At 39.1% G+C, this 14458-nt stretch overlaps 1 protein-coding gene across 1 annotated transcript in view; it reads right to left on the reverse strand.

Moving 5' to 3' along the window:
* The window catches only part of TDRD9 (tudor domain containing 9), a 142323-nt gene that overhangs the window by 75467 nt on the left and 52398 nt on the right, over nucleotides 1–14458 (reverse strand). Inside the window, exon 9 of the mRNA XM_008049977.1 lies at nucleotides 3300–3403. Within this exon, the coding sequence (XP_008048168.1) occupies nucleotides 3300–3403 (104 nt within the window). The remainder of the gene's footprint in view (nucleotides 1–3299; nucleotides 3404–14458) is intronic.

Here is a 14458-nt window from a genome sequence, read left to right on the forward strand (position 1 = left end):
GGGGGGGGGGGTGTTCATTGTGACAGTTAAAAAGAGAAGGAGAAAAGCAGGGTAATAAAATAAAAATTCTTCGTTATAGAATAACCTCAGGAAATAAATATGGAACAAAAGGTAAAATAAGAACATCACTAATGTAATAACAGACTCAGGCAAGATTATCAGTGGATGCTAAAGTATTAGATGAAAAAGGTTACTGGGCAGAGTCAAAGACACCAATGTTGAGACTTAGTAAACCCACTGAACCTCAAACAGAGAAATGAAATCTATACCTACTCACAGCAGTGAAACCGTTGAACATGAAAGACAATGAATATATCTGGAAGCTAGTCAGAGCAAAAAGACAGATTTATTATAAAGAATAATTAGATCAAAAGGTAAGTCAGGCACAGTAGCTCGGGCCTGAAGTCTGAGCTACTTGAGAGGCCAAGGCAGCACCACTGGAGCCCAGGAGCTTGAGGCTACAGTGAGCCAAGATCATGCCACTGCACTCCAGCCTGAGTGACAGAGTAGGAACTCATCTCTAAAAAACTTTTAAAATTCAAGGAAAAGGTAACTTCCTGCTATAATATAGAAGCCAGAAGATTAAGGGAAAATAACATCAAAATATAGGGGAAAAAAATAAATTATAATGATCCAAAAAGAAACGTCTATGAAGCCAGATGGAATTATAAATAAATAAAATGATATACATTTGGATAAATCAAAACATAGTAATGATATTTTAAAATAGCATCAAATTTGTGGAAGCTAAAAAACAGCCAAAATCATCTACAATTACAACTGCATGAATGCTAGAAATGACTAGAATACAGCTACCTCATTCTAAGATATTGTTCAGAAGTAAGGCAATTAGTAGATTTAGATTTTATATATGTTTAAATTTCACAATCTTAAAGAAGAGAAATATGGTATGTTTTGAAGTAGGGGAGGAATGACTAAGGACTATAAGAGAAAGCTGTCCTAGCATTCTAGTTCAGGTTGCTATGAGGTAGTAAAATCTACATTCTCGTTTTTTATTGTTCCAAAATACAAATGGTATTTATACGGCCAGGTGCATTGGCTTACACCTGTAATCCCAGAACTTTGGGAGGCCTAGGCAGGAAGATTCCTTAGGACCAGGAGCTCAAGGCAACATAGTGAACCCTGTCTCCACAAAAAAATTTTAACTTTAAAAATGTTATTTACATTTGAATAGTAGGAAACTCAGTAGGTGAATGGGTAATTAAATCGTGGAATATCCGAATGATGCAGTATTATACAGTGCTAAATAAAAATGAGCTATCAAGTCATGAAAAGACATAAAGGGAAGCTAAATGCATAAAACTAAGTAAAAGAGGTTAGTCAGAAAAGGCTACATATTGTATGATTCCAACTATATGACATTCTGGTAAAGGCAAAACTATGAAGAGAGAGCTAGAGTAAAATTAACACAGTAAAGGTTCAATGATAAGGTATAGTATGATATTTTTAAAATTGTAAACTCTAACCACCACTTATGACCTAAAACCATTCCCAAGAGAAAACATGTTCCAGTTTTCAAAGAATCACTAAATGAACGAATGTCTGTGTTACAAAAGGCTGCTTAGCGCCAGGGATATATCTTTAGAGAAAATGAAAACAAAGGCAAAGAAAGGCTTTCAACAGTATCTAATAATGTAGTACTTAACGTTTTACCTCAAGGTTTTGAATGGTAGGTAGGACTTCTGCATGCCTGAAAAAATTATCTTCAGGCTATAAATCCTAGTTTTAAAAACTATCAGACGTAAGACTGTATACAGCATGGCTTTAACTATTTCAAAGTGAAAGTTTCCAGCACAAAATTTCTAAAATACTAACTTGATTTTAAAATACATAGTGATTCAGGCCAGGCTCAGTGACTCAGCCTGTAATCCTAGCACTTTGGGAGGCCGAGACGAGTGGATTGCCTGAGCCCGTGGGTTCGAGACCAGCCCGGGCAACTTGGCAAAACCTCATCTCTACAATAAATCAAAAATTAGCTGGACGTGGTGGTGCACCCCTGTAGTTCTGGCTACTTGGAAGGCTGAGGCAGAAGGATCGCCAGAGCCCAGCAGGTCAACACTGGGGTGGCTGTGAGTGTGCCACTGCACTTCAGTCTGGGTGATAGAGTGAGACTCCAACTCAAAAAATATAATATATAGTGATTCGTGTATGTAATATGAGTGTGAAAATTGATATAAATGAATGTATAACTGGGCAGTTTCATGGAACAATTCTTATCTTTACAACCTGTGTTATATCCCTAGACCAATTTTATTTCAATAGTTACCTTGATCGTGTTAGTGGTTACGCAAATCTACACAAGTAATAAAATTGCACAGATCCACACATATACACACACTCATGAGTGAATGTATTGCTGGCAAAATCAGAATCAACTCTGAGGATTGCACCAATGTCAAGCTCTTGATTTTGATATTTTACTGTAGTTATGCAAGATGTTAGCATTGAGAGAGGTGGGGTAAAAGGTGCATGAAGCCTCCCTGTGTATTTCTTTGCAATATTCTGTGAGTAATAATTTCAAAATAAAATAATTCCGAATAAATTTCAATATTTTAATAGTTTCAAGATTAAAAATTTAAAAATAGTAAGTGGATTGGAACCTATGCAATTGGTTTCAAGACCAAAAAAATAAAAAAATAAAAAATATATAGTAATTGCTAAAAAAAGTCTACAGCTATTTCTGAATAGAGTAACTCCCCCACATACAAACCTTCAAGTTACAAGCTTTAAAGATGCACACCTGCATTGTTGTATGTATTCTTTCCACATAACAGTGTCAGTATAGTCTGTTCAATATATACAGTACTACATAGCGATTGTGTTCATTGGGTACCTAGGCTAACTTTGTTAGACTTACAACAAATTAGAAACACTCTCGGAACAGAACTCATTTCGTGTTGGGGGTCTTCCTGTGTTGCAAAAACACTAAAAAGCTTCCAAATGATTAACCAAGTTTTAAAATAGCAAATACATTTGGGAGGCTGAGGTGAGTAGATTGCCTGAGCCCGCGGGTTTGAGACCCGCCTGGGCAACTTGGCGAGACCTCATCTCTACAATAAATCAAAAAATCAGCCAGGCATGGTAGTGCATGCCTGTAATTCCAGTTACTCGGAAGGCTGAGGTGGAAGGATCGCCAGAACCCAAAAGGTCGAGGCTGCAGTGGCCGGAAAGCGGCCACTGCACTCCAGTCTGGGCGACAGAGTGAGATTCCAACTCAAAAATAAAATAAAATAAAATAGCAAATATATTAACATGCACTGCCAAATGGAGTGTCTTACCCACTCTCCTTCATATCCAAGTCATCAAACATCTGGATGAGAGAAATGGCAACTTCGTATATATCTTTAGTTATCACTGGTTCCTCCAGGAGATGAAGAGAAAGCTAAAAACAGTAAAAGAAAAAAATTGTGATACCAAAACAGGATTTCAGAGGAAATTCTAGCGTTGGATAGGTGACTCTCTTAATTAGTATTTCACTATAAATCCCTCCCCCAAAAAATTAAAAATGTGTGGCTGGGCACAGTGTCTCATGCTTATAATCCCAGCACTTTGGGAGGATGAGGTGGGTGGATTGCTTGAGCTCAGGAGTTTGAGACCAGCCTGCATAACACAGCAACATCTTGTCTCTACAAAAAAAAATTTTTTTAAATAGCTGGGCATGGTGGTGTGGGCCTGTAGTCCCAGCTACTTGGGAGGCTGAGGTGGAAGAATCACCTGAGCTCAGGAGGTGGAGGCTGCTGTGAGCTGTGATCGTCATGATCATGTCACTGCATTGCAGCCTGAGCAACAGAGTGAGATCCCAACTCAAAAAAATTTTTAAAAAAAGAACCAAAAATTTGTATTTGCAGTCAGTATCTGAGTCCTCGTTGTATGTCAAGCACTACTCAGGACAAGAAACCTTATAATAAATAGGCTTTGTGTTAGATGATTTTGCCCAACTGTAGGCTAATGTAAGTATTCTATGTACATTTAGGGTAGGATAGGCTAAACTATGATATTCAACAGGCTAGGTGTAGTAAATGCATTTTCAACTTAATGACAATTTCATTTACAATGAATTTATCAGTTTATCCCACCATAAGTCAAGGAACAACTATATACAATTAAGTCCTGCATGTTAATTCACTGAATGATTTACTGGGCATCTATCAAGTACCAAAAATAGGATGCTTGGTAAATATTGCGAAACCAGACAGCTTCTTTTTTTATTATAAAGATGTGGGGTACAATTAAGGATTAGGTAGACAAACGTTGATTATGCAGGTAGGTACCCTTGTTGATGAGATGCGCCCCTCCCGCCCCTAGCAGTTTCCCTCAACTGCCAATTCCACTCCCCCTACCCTGATAGTTTCTCACTACTGCCGATCCCTTTCTTATAGCATTATAATAATTGTTCAAGGTTTGCTTATGAGTGAAAACATATGGTACTCTGTTCTTTGCTTCTGTGATAGATCACTGAGTAGGATCAACTCTAAATCCATCCAAGTTGCTGCGAAGTCCATATGTTGGTCCTTCTTTATGGCTGCATAATATTCCACTGTGTATATGTAACACATATTTTTATCCAGTCTAGCTTCAATGGGCAACATGGTTGGTTCCGTGTTTTTGCTATTGTGAACAGAGCTGCAACAAACATACATATGCAGGTGTCTTTTTTGTAGAATGATTTGAGTTCCTCCGGGTATAATCCCAATAGGGGAATTGCTGAGTCATATGGAAGGTCAATTTCTAGTTTTTCAGAAATCACCACACTGTCTTCCAAAGAGGTTTCACTAGTTTGCATTTCCACCAGCAGTGTAGAAGCATTCCTTTTTCTCTACATCCTCACCTGCATCTGTTGTTGTTTGTTTTATTAATGATGGCCATTCTTACTGGGGTTAGGTGGTATCTCAATGTGGTTTTGAACTGCATTTCTCTGATGATGAGTGAGGCTGAGCACTTTTTCACATGTCTGTTGGCTGCCCATATATCTTCTTTTGAGAAGTGTCTATTGATGTCTTTTGCTCACTTTTTAATGGCGCTTAAACCAGACATCTTCTAGCCTAGGAGTCCCCAACCCCCAAGCTATTAGTACTGGTCCATGGCCTATTAGGAACCAGGCCACACAGCAGGAGGTGAGTGCTGGGTGGGTGAGCCAGCGAAGCTTCATTTGTATTTACAGTTGTTCCCCATCACTCACTAATACTACCACCTGAGTTCTGCTTCCTGTCAGATTAGCAGTGGCATTAGATAATCATAGGAGCACAAACCCTACTGTGAAATGCACACACGAGGAATCTAGGCTACGCACTCTTTATGAGCAGCTAATCCCTGATGATTTGAGATCTCACTGTCTCCTGTCACCATCACCCCCAGATGGGGCCATCTGGTTGCAGGAAAACAACCTCATGGCTCCTCATTCTGCATTACGGTGAGTTGTATAATTATTTCATTATATATTACAATGTAATAATAAAAATAGAAATAAAGTGCACAATAAATGTAATGCACTTGAATCATCCTAAAACTATCCTCTCAGTCATCCATTAAAAAATTGAATTCCATGAAACTCGACCTGATGCCAAAAAGGTTGGGTACCGCTGTTCTACCTTGCTCAACATAACCCACCCATGAGGGTGGTCTTTAACACACCAGCTGAGAACAAATGCCCAGGTCTGGCCCGACTCCTTAGGATGTCTCCCAGAAATCATCTAAACGTTGTGATCTCTGACAGAAAACACCTAATAAACATCAAGAGGAATTAACAGAACTTTGGCCAGTTGGAAGGAAAACTAGAGTAAACCATCATCATTCTCACATTTCAAAATGAGTCATAAAATGCAGCATTTTAAAATATAATAAATAAGTGCTCCCTCCTCCCCACCTTAAATAGGGCTATACTTGGCAACTTGTTTCTGAAGAGTACAGTATGGAAAGAAAGGGGAGAGTAACATGAAAGAGAAGAAACCTGGCAAACACCATCTCAACCTGGTGATTAAGGTCAACAACATCAGTACTATAGTTTGGATGTTTTACCCCTCCCAACATCATGTTGAAATTGTATTCCAATGTTGGAAATAAGGTCTAACAGGAGGTGTTCAGGTCTTGGGAGTGAATCCCTCATGAATAAATAAAGCCCCTCCTTGGGTCGGGGAGGGGACTGAATGAGTTTGCACTTTTATTCACTCCCAAGAAAGTTCCTCTGACAGTCAGTTGTTTAAAAGAACCTGGTACCTTTCCTCTCTCTCTCTTGCCTCCTCTCTTCCCATGTGATCTACACACACACCAGCTCCCCTCCGCCATGAGTGGAGGCAGCCTGAGGCCCTTACCAGAACCTGAGCAGATGCCAGTGCCATGATTCATGTACAGCCTGCAGCACCATGAGCCAAATAAATCTCTTTCCTTCATAAATTACCCAGCCTCAGGTATTCCTTTATAACAACACTAAATGTTATCTGCAATAGTCAAGATATGGAATCAACCTAAGGGGTATGACAGATGAATGGATAAAATGGGGCCTGGCATGGTAGCTCACACCTATAATCCCAACACTTTGCAAGTCTTGAAGCCCAGGAGTTCAAGACCAGCCTAGGCAACATAGAAAAACCTCATCTCCACAAAGAAAATCAATAAATTAGCCAGGCGTGGTGGCATACACCTGTAGTCCATGCTGCTCCAGAGGCTAAGGCAAAAGAATCACCTAAACCCATGAGATTAAGGCTGCAAAGAGCTGTGATCATGCCACTGCCCTCCAGCCTGAGCATCAGAGTGAGACCATGACACACACACAAAAAAAGCAACATATATATACACAATGAAATACTATTCAGCCAGAAAATAATGAAATCCTGTTATTCGCAACAATATGGATTACAACTAGAATTATGTTAAGTGAAATAAGCCAGGAACAGAAACTTAAATGCCACATGTTCTCATTCATATGTAGAAGCTAAAAAGAAGTTGATCTCATAGAAGTAAAAAGTAGAACAAAAGATACTAGAGACTGGGAAAGAGAGGGAGAAATTTGTTAAAGGATACAAAATTACAGCTAGATAGGAGAGGTAAGTAAGTTCTAGTGTTCTGCAGCACTGTGGGATGACTATAGTTAATAATGTATAGTTTCATATACCTATAAGGAAGATATTGAATGTTCCCAACACAAAGAAGTAATAAATGTTGAAGATGATGGATATTCTAATTACCCTGATCTGATCATCATATATCATATGCAGCACATCACTATGTACCCCATGAATATGCACAATTATTGTGTCAATTTAAAATTTTTTAATTACATAAATTATCTACCTCATAAGCTAGAAGGGAAAAAAACAACATTAAACAGACTTAGTGAATCAGTGATAAATCATGCTGGTAAGCATATACTCTTGATATATTAGAAAATGATACTTCGCCCTACGGTCTTCTTCCCCAAAACCCTAACCTCAGTAAAACCATGAGAAAAACATCAGCCAAATTCAAATACAAGGACATCCTACAGAATACCTGGCATATCCACATGAAGGAATATTATGTAGCTCTAAAAAAAGGAATTAAAATATCTGAAAAGTTAAGTGAAAAAAGAAAGGTAAGCATAGAATGCTACCATTTTGGTAGAAAGGAGAAACAACACATGCATATTTACTTGTGTGGGCATGAAAATTGTGAAAAGATTAATAGATTACCAATAATAGTTTCCTCTTTTTGGTAGAGTTGCTGGGAAGATAGAGAATAAATAGTAGGAAGAGGACATGTTGAAATATACCTGCTGGCCAGGCTCAGTGGCTCAGCCTATAATCCCAGCATTTTGGGAGGCCAAGGCCAGTGGATTGCCTGAGCCCGCGGGTTCAAGACCAGCCCGGGTAACTTGGCGAGACCTCGTCTCTACAATAAAATAAAAAATAGCCAGGTGTGGTAGTGCGTGTCTGTAGTTCCGGCTATCCGGAAGGCTGAGGCGGAAGGATCGCTGGAGCCCAGCAGGTCGACACTGGGGTAGCCATGAGCGAGTATGCCATTACATTCCAGCCTGGACAAAGGAGTGAGACTCCAACTCAAAAAAAAAGAAAGAAAGAAATACACCTGCTTTTACTTTTTGATTTTTGAACCCTCTAAATGTGTTACCCATATGAAAACAATTTTAAATCACATGTAACCTTTCATAAGAATATGTTACCACAGTTCACTATTACAATACAATCCTCCTTCAGGTTTAGAGAAGCATAATTTATATTACAAAACTTAAGTTTAGTCCAAGTAAGTTTAAGTATTAACCCAAATAAAATTGAATTTGCATTTGAAATTACTTCCAAATTACTTCCTGCCCCAAATGAATCTGTAATTTTGTAGCTAACCATATCTCACATCTTATTTTTCAACATCAACAAGTATAAAACTATACCAAGTCAGGTTCGGTGGCTCAGCCTGTAATCCCGCACCTTTGGGAGGCTGAGGTGAGTGGATTGCCTGAGCCCACAGGTTCAAGACCTGCCTGAGCAACTTGGCGAGACCTCATCTCTACAATAAATCAAAAATCAGTCGGACATGGTAGTGCGCGCCTGTAATTCCGGCTACTCAGAAGGCTGAGGCGGAAGGATCGCCAGAGTCCAGCAGGTCGAAGCAGGGGTGGCTGGGAGCGGCCACTGCACTCCAGTCTGGGCGACAGAGTGAGGCTCCAACTCAAAAAAAAAAAAAGAAAAAAAAAAACTATACCAATAATTTTCACAGGGACATGCAGTGTATTTATTATGCTTACAATTTATAACAATAAACCAACTCAAGAGTTTCCTTCTTATTCTTCTCCAGTCCATTCCCAACCATCTCTCTGCTCTAATTTCTAGTTCCAAAAGGGCCTTACCAGCAACCTACCCCTAGCAACCTCACCCCCATGCCAGCCAAACAGCACTCATGTCCTCGGCCACAGAAATATCCTAGCAAGCTCTCCCCCAGTGAGCAAGTCCCCAAGTCACCAAACCACTGCCCCCACACACCCCTAGTCAAAGAAACAGCCCAGTGGAGCCAGCTGCCCCACCATATGAACACATGTACTCTTGACCTGAGAATGAGCCTAGTAAACCACCTCTCAGCAAAGCCACACCACCACCACCACCACAGTCCCACAGCTCAGACCACTGAGGCACACACAGACACCACTCATGAGGATTATAGCTGACAATACTGCAGGGAGATCCCTATTCTGTCCACCCAGAATGAAAGCCAACACACCCTGCCCAACTGACACTCTAAGACTCAACTACAGAAATAGATCTTTTCTATAAAGGTTACCCTATAAAATTGGAAAAAGTGACTGCTTCACCTCACAGATATACATTTAGAAACATAAGAAATATGAAAAAGCAAGGAAACATGACACCACCAAAGGAACACAACAATTCTCTAGTAACAGACCCCAAAGAAGAGGAAATTCTCTAAATGTGAGAAAAGAAATTCAAAATAATGATCTTAAGGAAATTCAGTGAGATACAAGAGACTACAGATAGACAATTCAACAAAATCAGGAAGACAATGATATGAATAAGAAATTCAACAAAGAGATGGATATCATAAAAAAGAAGAAATCTGGGTGCTGAAGAATTCCAAGAATTTAAAAAATGCAACTGAGAGTCTCAACAACAGATTAGATCAAGCAGAATAAAGAATTTCTGAACTTGAAGGCAGGTGCTTTTTTTTTTATAATCAATATTTTTTATTATGATATTGTGAGGTACAGTTAAGGGGTTAGGTATACAAATATGTTTCGTTCAGGTACCCTTATTGATAAGAGGTGTTTCCCCGTCCCCAGACAGATATTTACTACTGTTAATCCCATCTCCCTTCCCCCCCCATAGTTTCCCACTACTGTCAGTCATTTTCTTATAGTATTACATTGGATGTTCAAGGTCGACTGTATGAGTGAGAACATGTGATACTAGGAACTTTGTTTCTGTGAGAGGTCACTCAGTATTATAGACTCTAGTTCCATTCAGGTTGCTGCAAAATTCATGATTTTCTTCTTTTTTATGGCTGCGTAGTATTCCATCATGTATTTGTACCAAATTTTTTTTAATCCAGTCCTCTTTTGATGGGCAGCATGGTTGCTTCCAGGTTCTTGCTATTATGTACAATGCTGCGATAAACAGACGTATGCAGGTATCTTTTTTATAGAGTGATTTGAGTTCTTCCGGATACATTCCCAGTAGGGAGATTGCAGGGTCATATGGGAGGTTGATATTTAGAGCTTTTAGGAATCACCACACTGCTTTCCACAGAGGTTGCACTAGTTTACACTCCCAACAACAGTGTAGCAGTGTTCCCTTTTCGCCACACCCTGTCCAGCAGCTGTTATTTTTTGAGTTGTTGGTAATTGTCATTCTGACTGGAGTTAGGTGGTATCTCAGTGTGGTTTTGATTTGCATCTCCCTGGTGATTAGTGAGGTTGAACATTTCTTCATGTGTCTGTTGGCTGCTCAGATGTCTTCCTTTGTGAAGTGTCTGTTCATATCTTTTGCCCATTTTATAATGGGGTTGTTTGTTTTTTTCTTTTCAGCACGTTTGAGTTCCTTGTAGATCCAAGATGTTAAGCCTTTGTCAGTCCTGGTGTGGGCAAATACTTTTTCCCAGTCCATAGGCTGTCTCCCTGCCCTCTTGATGGTTTCTTTGGCTTTGCAGAAGTTGGCTTTGCAGAAGCTTGTCAGGTTAATAAGGTCCCACTTGTCTATCTTCTCTCTTATGACCTGTGGGTTTCAGGTTTTGTTCAGGAATGGGATGCCAGTTCTGATTTTCATGAGGGTATGTCCTTCATTTTCTAAGGTTCTTATAGTTTGAGGTTTTACATTTAGGTCTCTGATTCACTTGGAGTTAACCTTTGTGCATGGAGACACATATGGATCCTGTTTCAATCTTCTGCATGTGGTCAGCCAGTTTTCCCAGCACCATTTACTGAATAGGTTCTCCTCTCCCCAGTGGTAGGTGGTGGAGGCTTTGTCGAAGGTGAGTTGGTTGAGAAACTGAGGTTTTGCTTCTGGAATCTCACTTCTATTCCATTGATCTATATGTCTGTTCCTATACCAATACCAAGCTGTTTTGATGACTGTAGCTTTATAGTAAAGTTTGAAGTCTGGTAATGTGATACCACCTGCTTTGTTGTTTTTTTTTGCTGAGGATTGTTCTGGCTATTCTTGGACGTTTGTGTTTCCATATGAATTCCTGTGTTGTTTTTTCTAGGTCTGAGAAGAATGTTGCTGGTAATTTGATGGATATTGCATTGAATTTGTAGATTGCCTTAGGTAAGATGGACATCTTCAAAATGTTGATTCCTCCAATCCATGAGCATGGGATATTTTTCCACTTGTTTGTGTCATCTTTGATTTCTTTGAGCAGTGTTTTGTAGTTTTCATTGTAAAGGGCTTTCACATCTCTGATTAGGAAGATGCCAAGGTATTTCATTTTTTTTGTGGCTATTATGAATTGAATTGTGGTTTTTATTTGGGTTTCTGTTTGTTTCTTATTGGTGTAAAGAAATGCGATTGTCTTTTGCATATTTATTTTGTATCCTGAGACTTTGCCAAAGGCCTTTATCAGTGTAAGGAGGTTTTTGACAGATTCTCTTGGGTTTTCAAGGTACACAATCATATCATCTCCAAAGAGAGATAACTTGACTTCCTCTTTTCCTATTTGGATACCCCTGATTGCCTTCTCTTCTGATTGCTCAAGCCAGGACTTCCAATACTATGTTGAACAGGAGGGGTGAGAGTGGGCATCTTAGTCTTGTTCCAGTTTTCAGGGGAAATGGTTCCAATTTTTGTCCGTTTAGGAGTATGCTGACTGTGGGTTTCTCGTAGATGGCTTTTACTATTTTGAGGTATATTCCCCATATGCCTAGATGTTCGAGGGTTTTTATCAAGAAGGGGTGCTGGATTTTATACAAAGCTTTTTCTGCATCTAATGATATAATCATGTGGTTTTTGTTTTGACATCTGTTGATGTATTTAATTACATTTATGGTTTTACGAATGTTGAACCAGCCTTGCATCCCAGGCATGAAGCCTACTTGGTCATGATGGATGATTTTTGAGATGTATTGTTGAATCCGATTTGCTAGGATCTTGTTGAGAATTTTAGCATCTGTGTTGATCAAAGGTATTGGCCTGTAGTTCTCTTTCTTTGTTGGATCTTACCTGGCTTGGGTATCAATGTGATGTTGGCTTCGTAAAATGATTTGGGGAGAGTTCCATCTTTTTCAATCGCCTGGAATACCTTGAGTAAGATTGGTGATAGCTCCTCCTTATATGTCTTGTAGAATTCTATTGGAAAGCCATCTGGACCAGGGCTTTTTTTTGTAGGTAGTTTTCTTATTACGTAGTCGATTTCCTTGATTGTTATTGGTCTATTTAGGGTCTCAATTTCTTCTTGTTCCAACCTAGGTAGGTTGTGTGATGTCAGAAAGTCCTCCATTTCCTCAAGGTTTTCAAGTTTGTTTCCATACAAGTGTACGTAGTAGTCTCTAATGATCTTTTGTATTTCTTCAGGGTCAGATGTGACTTCATTTTTTGTGTTTCTGATTGTGCTTATTTGGGTTTTTTCTTGGTCAGTCTAGTAGGGGACCATCGATCTTATTTATTCTTTCGAAGAACCAGCTTTTTGTTTCATTTATTTTTTGTATTATCTTTTTGTCTTCCATGTCCTGGATTTGGGCTTTTATTTTGGTGATCTGGATTCTTCTGCTGAAATTAGGAATTTTTGTGGTCTTGCTTTTCCAGCTTCCTTAGGTGGCTTGTTAGGCTGTTCATTTGTGTTCCTTCCATTTTCTTCATGTGTGTTTGCAGAGATATAAATTCCCCTCTTACTACAGCTTTTAAGGCATCCCAGAGATTTTGGTAAGATGTTTCTTCATTTTCATTTGTTTCCAGGTATCTTTTGATCTCTGTTTTGATTTCATCATTGACCCAGGAGTTGCTTAGCATCATGCTGTTTAGTGTCCGTGTCTTTGTGGGTTCTGGGGGGACCTTGTTGGTGTCAATGTTTATTTTTATTCCACTGTGGTCTGAGAAGGTGCATGGTAGAATTTCAGTCCTTTTAAATTTGCTTATGCTTGATTTATGGTCAATTATGTGGTCGATCTTAGAATACGTGCCATGCGGTGATGAGTAGAATGTGTATTCTGTGGTCTTTGGATGGAGTGTTCTGTAGGTATCAATTAAGTCCATTTGGTCCAGAGTCACATTGAGGTTCTGGATCTCCTTGCTGATTTTTTGTCCTGATGATCTGTCTAGGGTTGTGAGTGGGGTATTAAAGTCTCCAGTTATGATGGGGTTAGAGTCAATATCTTTCTTTAGTTTTCCTAGAAGTTGATTTATGAAAGTTGGAGCACCTATGGTGGGTGCATATATGTTTAGGATAGATATTTCTTGTTGATGGAGTGAACCTTTTATCATTAAGTAGTGGCCCTCTGTATTTTTTTTAATTTTTGATAGCTTAAATGGTATTTTGTCTGAAATCAGGATCGCAACTCCTCCTTTCTTTTGTGTTCCGTTTGCCTGAAAATTTGTTTCCCATCCTCTTACTTTGAGTCTATGTATGTCCTTTCTAGTGAGTTGGGTCTCTTGAAGGCAGTATATTGTTGCCTGGTGATATTTTATCCATTTTGCCATTCTATGTCTTTTCAGTGGTGCGTTTAGTCCATTCATATTCAGGCTAATTATTGAAATATGAGAGTTCGTCCCTATCATAGAGTTCTTATAGAGTTGTTGCTCTTCCACTTGGTTTTTTTGCCTTTCTTTTGGTTTGGGGGTTGGTTCATGTATATTTTATTCTTTTCCCTATACTCTTGTGAAGAACGTTTTTCTTTTTTCCTTTTCTTCTGTGTTTAGTACTTTCTTAAGTGTTTCATGTAGAGGTGGTTTGGTGGCAGCATAAGTTCTTAGGGATTGGATATCTGGGAAAGATTTTAATTCTCCCTCGCTGATGAAGCTTAGCTTGGCTGGGGAGGTTATTCTTGGTTGAAATTGTTTATCTTTTAGGACTTTGAAGATAGGGCTCCAAGATCTGCTAGCCTGCAGGGTTTCTGTAGATAAATCTGCTGCTATTCTGATTGGTCTTCCATGGTAGGTGATCTGGCCTTTTTCTCTTGCTGCCTTTAGGATTTTTTCTTTTGTGCCTACTTTATTTAGGCGAATTATTATGTGTCTAGGAGTTGGTCTTCTCATTTGTTGTCTTGCGGGGGTTCTCTGAATCTCTTGTGTTTGAATTTTTGTATCACTGATTAGATGAGGGAAATTTTCTTGAATGATCTCGTGGAAAGTTTGTTCCAATGTGGTCTCTGTTTCTCTTTCTACCTCAGGGAGTCCGATTATTCTTAGGTTAGGCCTCTTGAGGTAGTCACTCATCTCTTGAAGGTTTTGTTCTGTCTTTTTTAGCTTATTTTCTGTGTTTTTAAGAGTTTGGGTTATTTCTATATTTGGTC

This window comes from Carlito syrichta, unplaced genomic scaffold (genome assembly GCF_000164805.1).
Source record: "Carlito syrichta isolate Samal-C Ts95f unplaced genomic scaffold, Tarsius_syrichta-2.0.1 Scaffold142862, whole genome shotgun sequence".
Lineage (NCBI taxonomy): Eukaryota > Metazoa > Chordata > Mammalia > Primates > Tarsiidae > Carlito > Carlito syrichta.